Source organism: Sinohyriopsis cumingii, chromosome 7 (assembly GCF_028554795.1).
Source record: "Sinohyriopsis cumingii isolate HCF-2022 chromosome 7, ASM2855479v2, whole genome shotgun sequence".
Taxonomy (NCBI): Eukaryota; Metazoa; Mollusca; class Bivalvia; order Unionida; family Unionidae; genus Sinohyriopsis; species Sinohyriopsis cumingii.
The window spans coordinates 74,964,887-74,980,618 of NC_142967.1; the positions used below are offsets into that span (position 1 = coordinate 74,964,887).

The 15,732-nt window shown below is 34.8% G+C and overlaps 1 protein-coding gene across 1 annotated transcript in view; it reads left to right on the top strand.

The window, feature by feature from the left end:
• The window catches only part of LOC149795527 (V-type proton ATPase subunit B), a 34,673-nt gene that overhangs the window by 11,684 nt on the left and 7,257 nt on the right, over positions 1-15,732 (top strand). Inside the window, exons 4-8 of the mRNA XM_089965334.1 lie at positions 1,757-1,850; positions 7,750-7,827; positions 9,848-9,987; positions 10,547-10,657; positions 13,972-14,069. Of these exons, the coding sequence (XP_089821460.1) occupies positions 1,757-1,850; positions 7,750-7,827; positions 9,848-9,987; positions 10,547-10,657; positions 13,972-14,069 (521 nt within the window). The remainder of the gene's footprint in view (positions 1-1,756; positions 1,851-7,749; positions 7,828-9,847; positions 9,988-10,546; positions 10,658-13,971; positions 14,070-15,732) is intronic.

The window sequence follows — 15,732 nt, forward strand, 5'->3', positions numbered from 1 at the left end:
TATATATAAAAAGAATGATCATATCTTTTAAGGATTCTATGCTTCTTAACATTTATCTTTTGCTGTCTATGCATCTTACAGAATTTTAATATCTTTGTTTTAAATTTTATCTTGTACTTGATGTTTTCATTTTTCATAAGGGTTTGTCTTCCTAAATTTGTATGCACTTCATGTTTACATTCTTATTCTTTTACATTACCTTTAGTTGGCACCATATAGCCATTATTGTGCTGATGGGCAGTACAATGGTACTACTTGAACCTTTTTGAGATATCTTCATGCAATTTGACATTCTTTTATATCATGGCTAGACATTGTATTCTGTAAAAGCTTAGTTCATATGATTGGCATTTTAAGTTATCCCCATTTTATTACACATATTTTTCTGCGATTTACACTCTTATTCATTTAGTATCTCCAAAAGCATTTGATATTTTTTAAACTTGGTAAGCACTGGTGTCATGACAAGAGTTTTTGTCCCAAAGCTTGGCTTTGTCAGATCAGTACTTTAAGCGTTATCTTTACATTTGGGGTTGGAATAATTTCATCATGCTCCTAACAGTGGGTTACCTCCCATGGTTAGGATAATGCCAGTAACTACAATGAAAATTTGGTGGCAATGTGCCATTGGAGCAAACCATACACTTGATAACTATATGACACTCAATTTAGATCGCATTTTCTGTGATCTTTTCTCTACAATGGCTTTAGTGCAGAATGGGAGGATATTGTCCAATACATAGGATATGTTGAATGTCAAGATAAGCGGATTATGACATAACAATGCACTGTTTTAGATAGGTTTGTCAAAATCGACAAAGAATTTGTTTATGTAAGAAAGATAAATTTCAGTGCATGTTATATCACTTTGCAGCTTCCTTTCATGGGGCATCTGAATTTCTCCACTCCAAACCAATGATTGTATATACAAGTTTAAACAACCAAACATTGTCGCCAATAAAAATAAAATTGCCAGATGGTATATTTTGCTGCTGATAAGGAAAAAAGTCAAAGTTTGCGACATTGGCAAAGCCTGCTCGATCCCAGAATAAACTTTTTATACATTATTTTTTGTACTTTTAAGAAGAAAAAATACTTTTTCATGTACGAGAAAAATACATTTAAAATTTCAGGAGCCTCGCCACGATTGCCTTGTAATATTCATTTGCAATCTCTTCCCCAAAATGATAATAAACTTTTTATGATTTTTTTCCCGTGCTTTTAAGAAAGACCTTTTTCGTGTACAAGAAACGTACATGTATATGAAATTTCAGGAGCCACACCACGACCATGTTGTATCAGAATTTGCATTATAACAGAGCGTGCTATAGTGGGGTCACACTGTATTTATAATCTAAAGATGGAACATAATTACTTATCAACATCTCACAAGTTATTTTCATCACTTTGATCCTAAACTTTCCAAGCCAATTTTCTCTACAAAATGTTATTTACACTTACTGACAGATCTAGTTACTCCTGGAAAAAATGACAAGTGATAACAGTATCAGGAAACAGTCAAGACACAGATTTTGTACAATCTTCAAAATTTTCAAAATGTAAGGTGTCAAATTTCCTCAGTGCCTTATTTTTCAGAAATAATAGAACAAAGGACACATTGTGCTGAATGTAACACATGATCACAATGTAACACTTTATAAATGATATTACATTAATAAAATAGCCCATTATGAATTTTTTTTATTCATTCTGTTAAATTAGATTATGTAAAATTTCAAACTGTTGTTGTTTCCAGGTGTTTGAAGGAACCTCAGGTATTGATGCCAAACACACAACATGTGAATTCACGGGGGACATTCTCAGAATGCCAGTGTCAGAGGACATGTTAGGTAAGAAATATAAATAGACATGCATATCAGTGCTCAGGCAATAAAAGATGTCATGTCAGACGTTAATCTTAGGGCTGCCGAAGTAGAATGAGCTCATTTGTCTCTACATCCTCCTTGTTTACTCTCCAATTATTACATACCATTTTTGGGCTGAGCTCCAAACCTATGCTCCCTTTGTTGGTATAATAGGTCTGATCCATGACCTGCTCTCTATCTGGGGTAATAGACGTAATCCAAAACCCAAATTCCCTTTGTGAGTCTAATAGAGCAGATCCAAACCCCAAATCAACAACATTATAACATTAATTTCTTGCAGCCTCATGTATATTTCTTCCAAGCAAAAAGTTGGTTATGGAACATAATTGTTCAATTTATTGCACCATATTTTCTTCAGATTATATTGTAGAATCAGTGTTAATATAAAATGTACGTGTCCACCATAAAACAGCATATTTTGTTATGATGTTGGTTATCTCTCTGCCATCTTTGGTTACCAGGCTTTATGGATGGTTTGCAGTTGTGGTAAGGAAGAATTCTATCGATTCTGGGATAAAAAGAATTCAAATATGAAGGTCAGTGTGCCTGAAAAAAGTGAGGTGTCCATAACTTGTCAAATCTAAGAGTCACATTCCTTTGTTTAAGAGTTGGTGCTGATGGTTGATGCTAATTACATCAATATAATACCAATATAATACACAGTACCTTATTCCCAAGGGTAGTAAAACACAGTTGCAGTCTGTGCAGTTCAGTCAATCATCAGAATAAAAAAGAAAGGGTCAGAGATCCTGATTTGCATGAAATTCTTGTAAATGGTATAATAATTTTAGGTCATGTAAAGGATACAATACATTTATGGCTGTAAGAAGTTACCAGATGAAAGATTGTATCATATAGCTGATTATAATTAACAAATTTTACACCTTTGTTCTTTCAAGAGGTTTTGACACATTTCACAGATTTCATCAGTTTACACATCCATCGGGGCTCATTAATTCATTGATTAAAGTTTTATGGTATACCAGCTCATTTATAATAAGGCATAAAGAACCATGCATAATTTTGTAGATTGGATCAGTATACGGTGACCTTGTCTATCGCATTTTTCATCTCCTACAAACAGTAGTAGGGAGTGGTTGTAGAATAGCATTTACGGCAGAGGAGTGACTATCCATGCTAATAGCATTTCACATGTGCTAAATGTTATGGAAAAAGACAACAGTACAGTAGAATGTAGACACTGTAGCAATCCTGTATGCATGTCATGGTTTTGCAATATACACCTAGGCATGTTGAATACTCTTTACATAGCTCTGACAACTTTTATAAGCACCAGTCATCACTCAAATGTGCCAGTTTTTGACTCTCAGCCAGATATTCACACTTAACAAAGCCTAATGCTGCAACCAAATTTCCATTTAACATGCTGACCAGAAATGTTGACTTGGTCTGACAGCCAGGTTTAAGTTCTTTTTTTTATATATTGAAACACTTTGGCTACATGTCATCTGGCAACGGACCCAGTCCATGTACACTATGACTAACATAAACATGATGACTCGACTGGAGCTGGTCTGCAAGAGATAGTTCTACAGAAATGCATATTAGATTTAAAACGATAATCTTGAATACAATCTTTACCAGAGTAATATAAGTGCAATTTATAAACTTTAATTACAGTTACTTATATATACACATTAGGGTTTTCATCATTTTCTGGCATAAGGGTCCACACATCACATGATAATTGATAAAAATTTATAGGAATCAAAGGTACAACCATTTCTTGTATTTCACTGCAGAGTGCTGAAACTGTTTGGTTATTTAGTGATTTAGCACCAGGGCATTGTAATAAAGTGCCTTGCCCATGTTGGCATTGATTGTGTGGGAGGGGGGGTTAAGTACTTTTGTGTGTGTGTGTGCTAGAGATATAACAGCTTGATGCAAGGACCTGTCCAGTGATTAAATAAGTACTGCAAGGGATTACTCATTATCAAATTTCTATGTTTAAAAATGGTGCAAATTTCCTTTTCAGTTTCTGACAGTAACATTTTGTACCATCTAAAATAAAATAAGCTCTATAATAATTTTGAAAAATATTGATTAAAATTTCATGCAGCCATTCAGATCTTAACATTAATAAAAAATTCAAAAAATGACTAAAACTGTTTTGTCTCATCATCACTGCTGGCCTAATAAGAGTTATTATTCCAGATGAGGATAAGAGGCTGTCCATTTAGTACATTTGAAAACAGCCATTTTATTTATCTCTTCCACCCACCCACCCCATTTGCAGGGTGTACTTTTTTCTAACCCCTCCCCAGTGCGAATGTTTACATTTGCTAAGTACCCCCACTTAAAACACTGTCAATTTGTTTGCATTTCGAATCAATCAAGAGTTTCTTTAGTAACACAGTCTCTTTATTTGCATGATCAAGTCCCTGTTTTTTGATCATTCACTGTGATTGATAATCTCACTAATTCTATAAATTTTGGAGTTAAATTTTTATTTGTCCATTATTTCTAAAAAAAATAGTGAAACTGTACATTGCAAGTACTTGGTGCAGATGGCACAGTTCTGACTGCCATGCATCATCCATCCTGGAAACTAGAAAAGGGCTAAGGGTCTAAACAAGTTGCTTATAATTAACTTGTCAGTTTTATATGAACTATAAAAAATATACTAGGGAAGACACATCTATCCCTTTTCACACAACTTGTATGGCCATGATCAGACCAGCTTAATATGCAACTGTTGTACGCTGAATGGTTGACCGCCCTCTCACTGGCCAATTGAAAATGATGTACTTTACTTACTTATAATTTCTTTTTTTCATGTTTTTTATTTTTAAAATTGGTAAGGATCTACAAACAAATTGGAAAGTTTTCAAATACTATCAGTTTGTTGCTGGCTATGGCAAATAGGTTTTATTATAATTTTAATAAAGTTTTTGTTATTAGGTGTGTATGTACTACTTGGTCTTAACCCCACCAACACATATTCAAACTTCATACCACCCTTCAATGTGTACGTACAAAATCGACAGTCCTCAACAAAAAGTTCAATCCAAAGCCAACATAAGACTCCCATTGAAACTAACACGTGAACTTAAAAATGACCACTCGTGCATTCATTATGAAACTTATTCAAGTGAATAAACAGTAGGCATGGAATGTAAGGCAGCAATTATGTTATATGCTATATATATTTTGGAGATGATAAACATACCCAAAAATGGTGTACTGTCCAAATGTTTAGCAACTTGACATGCACATAGAAAAATCCAAACATAAAGTCAACAGTGTTTAATTTAACTTGCAACTATGGTATCATTGTGCTTATATTTGTTGGAGAAAATGAGATGACTGGATACAAAGCAGAAAGTTGTAATCATATACTTGTATACAAGCCACAACCGAGCACATTGTTAATAAATACTTGCATGGTTATGACCACCACCAATAAAAAAAAAAGAACTGCTTCCTATCAAGTATCAGTGACTTAGATTACCAAAAATTAACATTTTAATTAGGTATGGACAGTATATTTTCTATGTAGAAATAACTCGAAGATTGGGTGAATAATGATCTATTGATCACCAACTAATCGGTTTTGAGATAATTTTCTCATTTTTTTTATACAACTTTAAACTTTTTGATATATTGCCATTTATTACAATAGTTCTGAGATTTCTTTTAAACTATCACAGTAACTTTAAAAAATGCAACTGAATCCATGAAACTAGTTCATATAAAGTGTCACATAAGATACTTCATACAGACATACAACAGTAATGCAGTGGTATTATGCTCTGCACTTCTTTCATTCTGACTTTAAAGTGCCATCAATCAGAATCAGATTTTTCCTCTGATAACCATTAAATAGTCAAATTTTGCTAAGCTACAGGCAGAAACATCAGAATTATCTATGGGAACTGGACTTGGATCGATTACATGTTGAAGTTAAAATCTCCAAAGGAGACTCCATTACACACAAGCATTAGTTTATGCCCCTTCAATCAATTAACACAAGGTAACTAACTTGAAATCTGCCCCTCGCTGATTCTCTGTGTGTCAGTCATCTTGAGTTAATTTGATAAAGACAAGTACATGTTTCAATGGCTTTTGACTGACAGAAATGAGTCTATGACAACAACATTCATAATGATTGAATAAACATAATTTTGCTATTCTTTTAACACTTTCTGATTAGCTTGCTGAAAAAATAACAACTTACCTCTAAGGCTGTCAATTACTTCTCAAGGCTTTGCTTTCTCAGCCAAATACTGACTTCTTCCCCGGTCAAAAACATGTTTTACTGCCATTACTATCACAATATGGCTACATTCAGTTCATTTCACAGCACGCATCGGATCTGAATGATACAGACTAAGTCTCATGAGACTAAAATTAATGTGGCCGCAGAATGTATAATTTAATTTTATAAGGACAAGTATTAAAAAATCTACAAATGCATATCATGTGGTAGGCTTTCCCTGACCTATTTATAGCTGACCAATGACGTTTTATGGTCTGTTGTCTGTTAGAATGAAATATGCCAACTCTTTATGGGAATAAATATGGTGTGCATAACATAAAATACGAATTTAATGACTGGATATCTAAAGTGGAAGTGTTTGATTATGTTTAGCTCTAACTTTTAGGCAGACCTACCAAACCAGCTATTTTAACCACCAATATAAGCAATTTTATTGAATAAACAACCAGGGACAGAAGCAATTTTGAATCCAAACCACCCTGACATTGCTTTTAAAAGTGCCATCCCCGGGTCCCATGTATGTTTTAATGGAACAGCCTTGAAATAAAAGAACAATGAGATAGTGAGGATGATACATGTAGGTTCCCCATCACGGGTAATTTAATGGTATATATGATGGCTAATTTGATAATCAGAGATAATTGGGGTGATTTTTGGTTAAAAATAATCAAGAGAAATATGTTGCACACAAGCTATATTGTAGAATGTTAACTTTCTTCACGAAATTTAAATTACAACACACATTTACTGTATCAGAAAGCTTCTTCAGGTGCTGAACATTCTAGTAACAATCATGTGTATGTTGAAAATCAAAACAATTTTTTTATTTCAAAGTGTTCCACACCTCTCAGATGATAATATTCAAAAAAACTTTCCTCAGATATAGTATTTTTAATATGTGGAGACTATTAAAAAAAATCTGGTCCAGTTCTTAATGGTCTTTTGTGTTTTATTTGGATTGAAGCTCCTGCATCGCTTGCGTGTATTTATTAAGTTGCTGATTTCATCGACACTAACTTGTTTCAAAAATAATTCTGACCCCAAACGCATGTAACTTATTATTGGGTGTCCTATCCTTAAGTAACACACATTTTTTTATACCACTTTTGCTCAAGAAAGCCATTCTCATATAGAAACATATCTTTTAGTAAACGCTTGAAAAGTCATGAACTTAGCAGCCATATTATCACGTACTAGCACACCATAAACCACACTGTACAAAGACAACTTTCTGATCCAGAAATGGCACTGTTCCAGAAAAAGAACTTGGCAGTGCCTTCATTAATAGAAAAAGTCAACATCAGGTTGTTACATTGAACTCTTCTGAAATAATGCCGTCATACCATTAGATGTTTATGTCACATGACTACCCTTTATACTGCAGTGATTACATCAAGTATATCATATTGAGCTTCATTTTTCTGACTTTTTCTTGTATTGTTACAAACCTTGACTGGTACATATATTTTGAGGATTAATGTTAACATTTGTTAAATGTTGGCTACAGTGAATTGATTTTCTTGCTTAGTTTGTTTTTACTGACCAGGGTTTAGTAATTCATTAGGGATACAACATATAACTCTTGTTCCATTTCATATTTCACTTTTTTATTTTCTTCTCCAGGTCGTGTTTTCAATGGGTCAGGAAAGCCTATTGATAAAGGTCCACCAGTTCTTGCAGAGGATTTCTTGGATATCCAGGGTAATGTCTGCATGATGGTACAATTTCCAGATCATTAGAAAAAACATAAATTTCTAAAATGTTGTGCACTACTAGGATTGTGGTTGGACATTTAGCATTATGCAGTGTTTCCCTTTACAAACATTTAATGCATCAGGGATGCATGCTTGAGAAAACTGACGCACACGTTTTGTTGCTGTGCATTTTCTTTTTACGTAAAGGATTCGCATAAATCAATTAGGATTTATTTAATATCCAGTGCTTTGGATAAGGGATGGCATCGTGTATACTTCGAGCATATGCATAGTCTGGTTCCCTCCTGCGTTGCTGTCCGCTATTCATATAGCGGAGTGCAATGCAGGGAGCATACGAAACAGGGAACCAGACTAGCATAGGCATTGTTATGACAGAGTAGCTTCTCCATATCTCGCAAGCTCTTACATGATTTCCGTCGAGCTCAACAAGATGTCATCCAGATGTTTGACGTCAATGCTTGTTGCACTAGAAAGTGATCACCAGATTAATACAGCTTGGACTAAGAATGATTAGCGAAGAAGGTGAAAGAAGCAGAACACAAAAGAGTAACTGGATCCAACTTTAATGAAAAATGGAGAAAATAATTCCCTTGACTTGAATATGGCACATCCATTAGGATTACCGGTGTGACTTCTGATTGCATGATTGCGAAGACTGCAAAAGTGAATAATCCTTTTGTAACAGGGTGTAAGAATTTTAAAAAAATCGGCCCTTGTTCACCACAAGATATCTGGAAAACACATTATTGCCCAAGACATTCTTTCACAACAAAGAAATCAGTATTACAAAGTCAGGGGTCATTGCAGATTTTGTTGGTTTTTAATTTGCTGCAATTAAAGAAAGATCTTAAAGTTCAAGTTTAACTTATTAGAAAGAAACTAATGAGAGTACACATTTTATGAAAGAAAGTAAATTAACTGCCATTTGGTTAAAAAGTTTTAATTAGCTTTTTGTATTGGCTTATATGTAATGTGTTGGTCTATAATATTGCTACAAAAAGATTATAAGGAGACTGTTAAAAGTATGACTTTAAACTAAAAGAAAAGTGAACTAATTAAATTATTCATTGAATAGACAATGCATATGTTTGTCAATTGTGCATGTTGGTTTATTTGTATTTTAGAGAGAGAGAGAGAGAGAGAGTGTTATGCAAGTTGCAATATCCTATTTCAGGTTGAAAAAGTAAAGGGTGAGATGAAAATTTGTCTACATTTTTGACCCCCACATTTTTTATTTGACCCCCAGTTCTGACACCAAGATTTTTTTTTTTAACCCTCAACTTTACACCCCAGGGGGATACACTGGACATTACTCTTTTCTGTCTATAGATATGTATATTTGACTTAATGTTAAGTTTAGCATTCATGTTACTGTGTTTAAACATTTTTGTTTACATGAACTTATTTCCTTGAACACTGTGGAATGGATGATTGAAATCAAAATAAAAGTGCCATTGCATGATTTGTATGCCCATCATTTCTGTGAAGGTGTCATATAGTGTTGCCCTTGTCTGTCCATCATGTCATATCATGTTGCATCCTACAAATTTCATTTTTGCTCACTAACTTTTGAGGGACATAATGGTTTGGAAAAAAAAATTGGTATGAGGCTTGTTATTAAGAATATCTAGGGCAATTTGAGTTTTCGCCATTTCCAACAAAAATAATGACATCCCATGGTAGACTTGGAACATCATGTCATGCATGACATTTTTAGGGCTAACAAAACAAATCATCCAACAGAAGTATTGTATCAAGCAATAATTGGATAACACCTGATGGATAACCAAGATTAGATTTGTATATGAGTTGTGTGCAATTACAAAGAACATGAACCCTGATCAGCCATTGCATGATGAGCTGGCAGATATGGGTCTGTTTTATTAGTTCTGCTGGTTAATCCTATCAAACGACATAGATCAGATATGCTGATGCATTTTGCATTTGTAGATCTGGGTCTGTGCAGTTTGCAGTTGAATAATGTAAACTAAACTGTATTTCAACAGGTCAACCCATCAACCCATGGTCTCGTATTTACCCAGAGGAGATGATTCAGACAGGTATTTCAGCCATTGACACTATGAACAGTATTGCCAGAGGGCAGAAGATCCCCATCTTCTCTGCTGCTGGTCTGCCACACAATGAAGTATGTAACATACCAGAGACTTTCGTTGTAATTTGATGGCATGTGTTTGAGTCACTTTTAATTTGGATGGAACGTTCCAGATTTAAAATGCAAATCAGAAATGTACACTATAAGCTTTAAACTAAATTTAAAGTTTATGAAAAAACTAAACAAAAATAACCTGAATGGTAGAATGTTCTTGCATAGACTGAAGTAGTTTTTTTTATACAGTGGAACCTGTCTTGAAAGACCACCCCTTCTGCCAAAACATAACGGTCTCTCATGACAGGTGGTCTCACATAACAGGTTATAGCACTATATAATCTCTAAATTTGTACATGGAGAACCTGGTCTCTCAAGACAGGTGGTCTCTCATAGCAGTGGTCTCTCAAGACAGGTTTTACTGTATACATGTTTTAATGTTGATTAGGGTTAACCTAAAACTGGATGAAATTGAATGACATCTGTTGAGTTTCAGATGTTTCAACCATAGTAGAAGTCTTTAAAACTTCATGAATAGTTATTATGAAAGAATTATTACCGCTTACTTTAGGAATTAATGTTTGCCATTTTATGTCAGATTGCAGCCCAGATTTGCCGACAGGGTGGTTTGGTCAAATTGCCAGGAAGACATAAGGGTGTGACTGATGATCATGAGGATAACTTTGCCATTGTGTTTGCTGCTATGGGTGTAAGTACAGATAAACTTGCTACATCAGCCACGTCTATAAGACAGTCAAATTTTATAACATCCAACACAATACATTACATAACTGCCATACAACAGTTATTTATATTTTACAGTAAGTTTAAGTTAGTCCCAAAAGTTATTGTTTTGTTCAGGTTTCGCTGTAATTCTTTCTTGCTACGAATCGTGCAGATGAACTTAAGAATTATGCCAATTCAAATACAGTAGTTTTACGCCAAAATATGGTGTCCTAGAGCTGTAGTGAATATGTTATCCAAGATGGTTATAAAGTGGATCTGTTATGTAGATGAGATCAATTGTAGATAGAAGCTTGTTTTCCCATTATGAAAGACCCAAATCTTGCATCTGATTTTAATTGGATTTATCAATACAGAACATATGGGTTTGTTTGGATCATTCCACTGCCGCCCATATATAATTAAAAGTGTCATTCCTTAGCAGAAGTTTAAGTCTTGATATTTCTTGTATGGAGCAGAAATTATAAATTTAGCTTGTTAGCACCAAAAGGCAATAATTTCAGTACAGTAAACCCCATCTTCGCTAGCCAAGGTTCCAATAACCCTATCTACACCTTGGCGGATCGAACAGCTATATTGATTTCTTTGTCAAATGTTGCCTCCTTTAGTATGTAATACCAACTAACCAATAGCGTGGTGGATAGTACATCAGCCAAAAACTGTGGTGCCAGTTGATCTAAAAAGGATACTTTGTAAGTTTAACAATAAGTATGATTATGTACAAGAGCAAACCCATTACACGCTGGAGTATTTGAGTGAAAGGTATTTGTGCAAACATGGACCGGCACTGGAAAATTGTTTATTTATCAGTCCATTCAGGTTGTGTGCTCCCCTTTTCTCGATCACATAAGAACTGTGTTCTGATTTGAGCAACTTAATTTTGATTGTATGCAGTGGCTTGCCCCACATCCAAGGAAATTCACATAGCCAAAGCATAGAAATATCTGCTCGATATGCCAAGGTGTAGATAGGGTTATCAGAACTTTGGCTAGGGAAGATGAGTAAACCCTTGCTTTATCAATCCTGGCTAATATAATAAATTCCTTACTTGAAGATACTCCTACATAGGACACAAGAGATTACTTGTACCTTAAGATATGGGCCCAGGGTGGCCAAGTGGTCTAAGATTCTCACCTTTACAGATCACTCACATCTCACCTCTGTCCACATGGGTTTGAGTCTTTGGCTTAGACATGCATGGGAAAGCTTGATAGTAGCCACCCTTTTGGTTGTTGGTTCTTCCTGGGGGTTTGGAGGGTTCCTCCACCTGATTGTTGGCTGCCATTTATAGGACTTAATGGTAACAATTGCCTTGTTGAAATGAATGATTTTTATGGACCCAAATCATTTATTGTAGCAAGTGACTAATGTATTTTGTCAAAGAAAAAGTTAGACATTTATTCCACAAAGTCCTTTTAGAAATTAGCTTTAGGAAAATATTCTGACCATATTGTAAAATGATATACATTCAGCTAACCTTTGATGTATAAAACAAAAACCATTTTAATAAAGAGAATGTTTTACAGGTATTTTATAGGAGTAAATTCTCCAGAAATTTACTTGAAAAAGATGGGCCAAAACTCCTCATTTGAGTCACTGCCATTTTTAGGACATACATTTAGTGCATAGAATCAGCAAGAAGGTACATGCTTACAAGGCACAAGCTGTCATTGAGGTATACTATAGTAAACGTGGTCTACTGTCAAGCAGGGAACAAGCAGAATATATCTTAATCCCTCCACTGGCCTAGTGGTTAGAGCATCCACCTCGGATGTGGGAGATTGCGGGTTCGAACCCTGGCTGAGTCATACCAAAGAATTATAAAAATGGTACTAACAACTGCCTTTCTAGGCATTCAGCATTAAAAGGTTAGTGTTAGGAATGGTTGGATATTTTGACAGCGTGGGACATCATGTGACATGTCTGTGGCATGATGCTCTGGAAACTGCCATACTGCAGACATCGTAGCAATATGATTGAAATTTTTTTAAAGCTACATTAAAAATCTAAATCGCAGAGATCATTATCCTCCCTGAATATAATACTCAGAGATATAGCCATCACAAATATTTTCATTTCCAAAGCATAACTCTCAAATGATTCAAGATATTTTCAACGAAACTTGCTATACATTATCATAAAAAGTGCATATATGACGTGTATTTTGAAATTTAATTTTTTTTACATTCAGTGTTTTTATGTTAACATAGAAACAAGGTGTAGCATAAATAGTGTGTCATTTGAGAGTACTGCACCTTTGGATACTGTTATTATTTTATGCAGTATGTAAATTAGGATACTATCATATGAAGAGACCTGTGTCATGGGATACTATGAAATTGAGAGTCCTATGTCATAGGATACTATCATATTAAGAGTCCTGTGCAGTAGGATAATATCATATTGAGAGTCCTGTGCCATAGGAAACTATCATATTGATACTATTATCTTAAGTAGTAAGTAGTATGTAAATTGAGAGTCCTGTGTCATAGGATACTATCATATTGACAATCCTGTGCAGTAGGATAGAGCAATTCACAAATTGAGAGTATTGCACCTTAGGATAGTATCATATTGAGTAGTGTAAAAATTGAGAGTACTAAACTTGAGGCTACTATCCTATTGTGTAATGTGAAAAAAGAGAGTTCTATCATATTGAGTTTATGTAAAGAGTGCTGTATGATTGTGCACTATCATATTAAGTTGTGTGTGTGTCCATAGGATGCAGTCATATTAAGTTGTGTGTCCATAGGATGCAGTCATATTAAGTTGTGTGTTCCTAGGATGTTTTCATATTAAGTAGTATATAAATAGAGAGCGATGGACCTTAGGATACTGTAAATGGGAGTCTTTACATAAGTGGAAGATGTGGAGCTATATGATGTCTAGTTGATTCTTGTTTGTGTAAACATCTGTCTACCCTGTATTGCAAACATTCAGATTTGAGATACAATGCTCCCTTTATATAAGACCATGCACTATAGCATTGTTCCTATTGTAAGATTGGTGTGGTCACATATCCCTTTTAATAATGTAGTAAATTATATGTATCTACTTCATTATAAGGTAGTTTCACTATAAGGCAATATGCTCAGTGGCTGCCATGTAGTGTTATAATGAGGGAATTGTGAGAGCAGTTTTCAGGGCTTGCCTGTATAATGTTATAGAGAATGAGTACTGTAACCTATATGATGATTATTTTAAAGGGTACAGATCTGAAAATGTTAAAGATCTTTCTGATTTCTTTGTTGGATGAATACAAGTTTTCCACTTTTTTAGGTTAATATGGAAGCTGCCAGGTTCTTTAAACAAGATTTTGAAGAGAATGGTTCTATGGAAAATGTATGTCTGTTCTTGAACCTAGCCAATGATCCCACGTAAGTTCTGCTTGTAATACATTATATAGGATTTAATATTTGATGTCATTGGATGGTTGGGGCATGAATTGGTAATGTGTATAGCAGGAATATTTCAAATTGGTAACATTTTTACCATGTTGAAGGATTTTCCAGCATTAAATGTATGTAGCAGTTGGCTTGCACTTTCTTCAAAACTCAAACACCTTTCATATTTGAAAGTTTTGTTTATCTCACGTGGCCATAAGGCCAGTGGAACTTCTTGTATGGCTCTATTTGCCTCTATCCATCAGTAATTGCATGTTACCACTCTGGAGTATATACTTCTGGTAAGATATCTATCAAACTTGGACTGTGGTTTTTATCATCAAATTCTCTGACAAGTTCAATAATCAACAAGACCCATGTACCTTGTTACCACTCTGGGAGCCAACTTTTGTGATTTGGTTTTAGTCAAATTGGAGGGTACCTTACTAGTTTACTTGGTAGAAGTTTTCATAATCTGTGGGGTGCAGGTGCAATACCTGCCCTGGCTGGGACCTTGGAAAGGTTCAGTGATCCATTTCTTTGGCATGATATAGCCAATAATGTTGTTAATGGTGCCATTGAACCCAACAAAAACAACAAAAGTCAAACATGAAACCATCATGGAGTGTTTCAGTATGAGTAAAATGGGGGCATTTATTTAGGTGGTTTTGCATCTGATTGATCAGGCTTCTTATCAGTTTTGAAACCATATTTTTTATCTGTTTGGTTTATATTCATCAAAATCTATGATGACTTCAACTGTAAATAGATGTAATATATTATTTATTATGCCTTAATCTTTGGGGCTCCGAGTGGCCGAGTGGTCTAAAGTGCTCTCCGTTACGGATCACTGCCATCTCACCTCTGTCTGCGTGGGTTAGAGTCTAGGATTCGGCCAATGTGGGTATGTGAGAAAGCTTGCCAGTAGCTTCTCGTGGGTTGGTGGTTCTTTCCGGGTTTTCACGGGTTCTTCCTCCACCATTAATACTGACCGCCATGTATAGCCTATCGTGTGCTGAAAAATGGCGTTAAACTCCACAACAACAACAACAACAACAACATGCCTTAATCTTTAGAAAGAACTTGTGTCAGGAAATAGTACAATGGTTATTATCAGCTGGATATAAAGTATGGAAGATAGATTACACTATTACCTAAGCCTGCTTGGCAAAGCAATTAACTAATAAGTTATGTAAGTTAGGCAGCACCTCATATCTTTAACTCTGGAATAGCACTATAAAAAAAAACAACCCTAGAAAAACAAGGAAACCTCAAATATAAGATCTGGAAACACAGTTGCACTCAAGATAAAAGTAACTCCAAGTACCAATCATCAGTAACATATATCCAATACCTGATAAATATAGAAATCACATTGTGATCTTTCAGTGAAAAGTGAACCTATTCAAGAAGTGAAGTTTCAGTTTTGAATGGAAGGATGTATAAAAATGAAATTGCACAATATATAATTTGCTTGGTTAGCTAGAGGTGCCACATTTTGCCAAATTGGGTGTCAAACCTTTCGCTTCACATCCTGAATCAGAAAATGAACATTGTTTATGAGTCGGTGTAATAGTAATATGCAGATTATGTGTGAAAGACTATGACTTTTGCAAATATCAGTTGTTTTCATGACAGTTTTAAGTAATGACATATG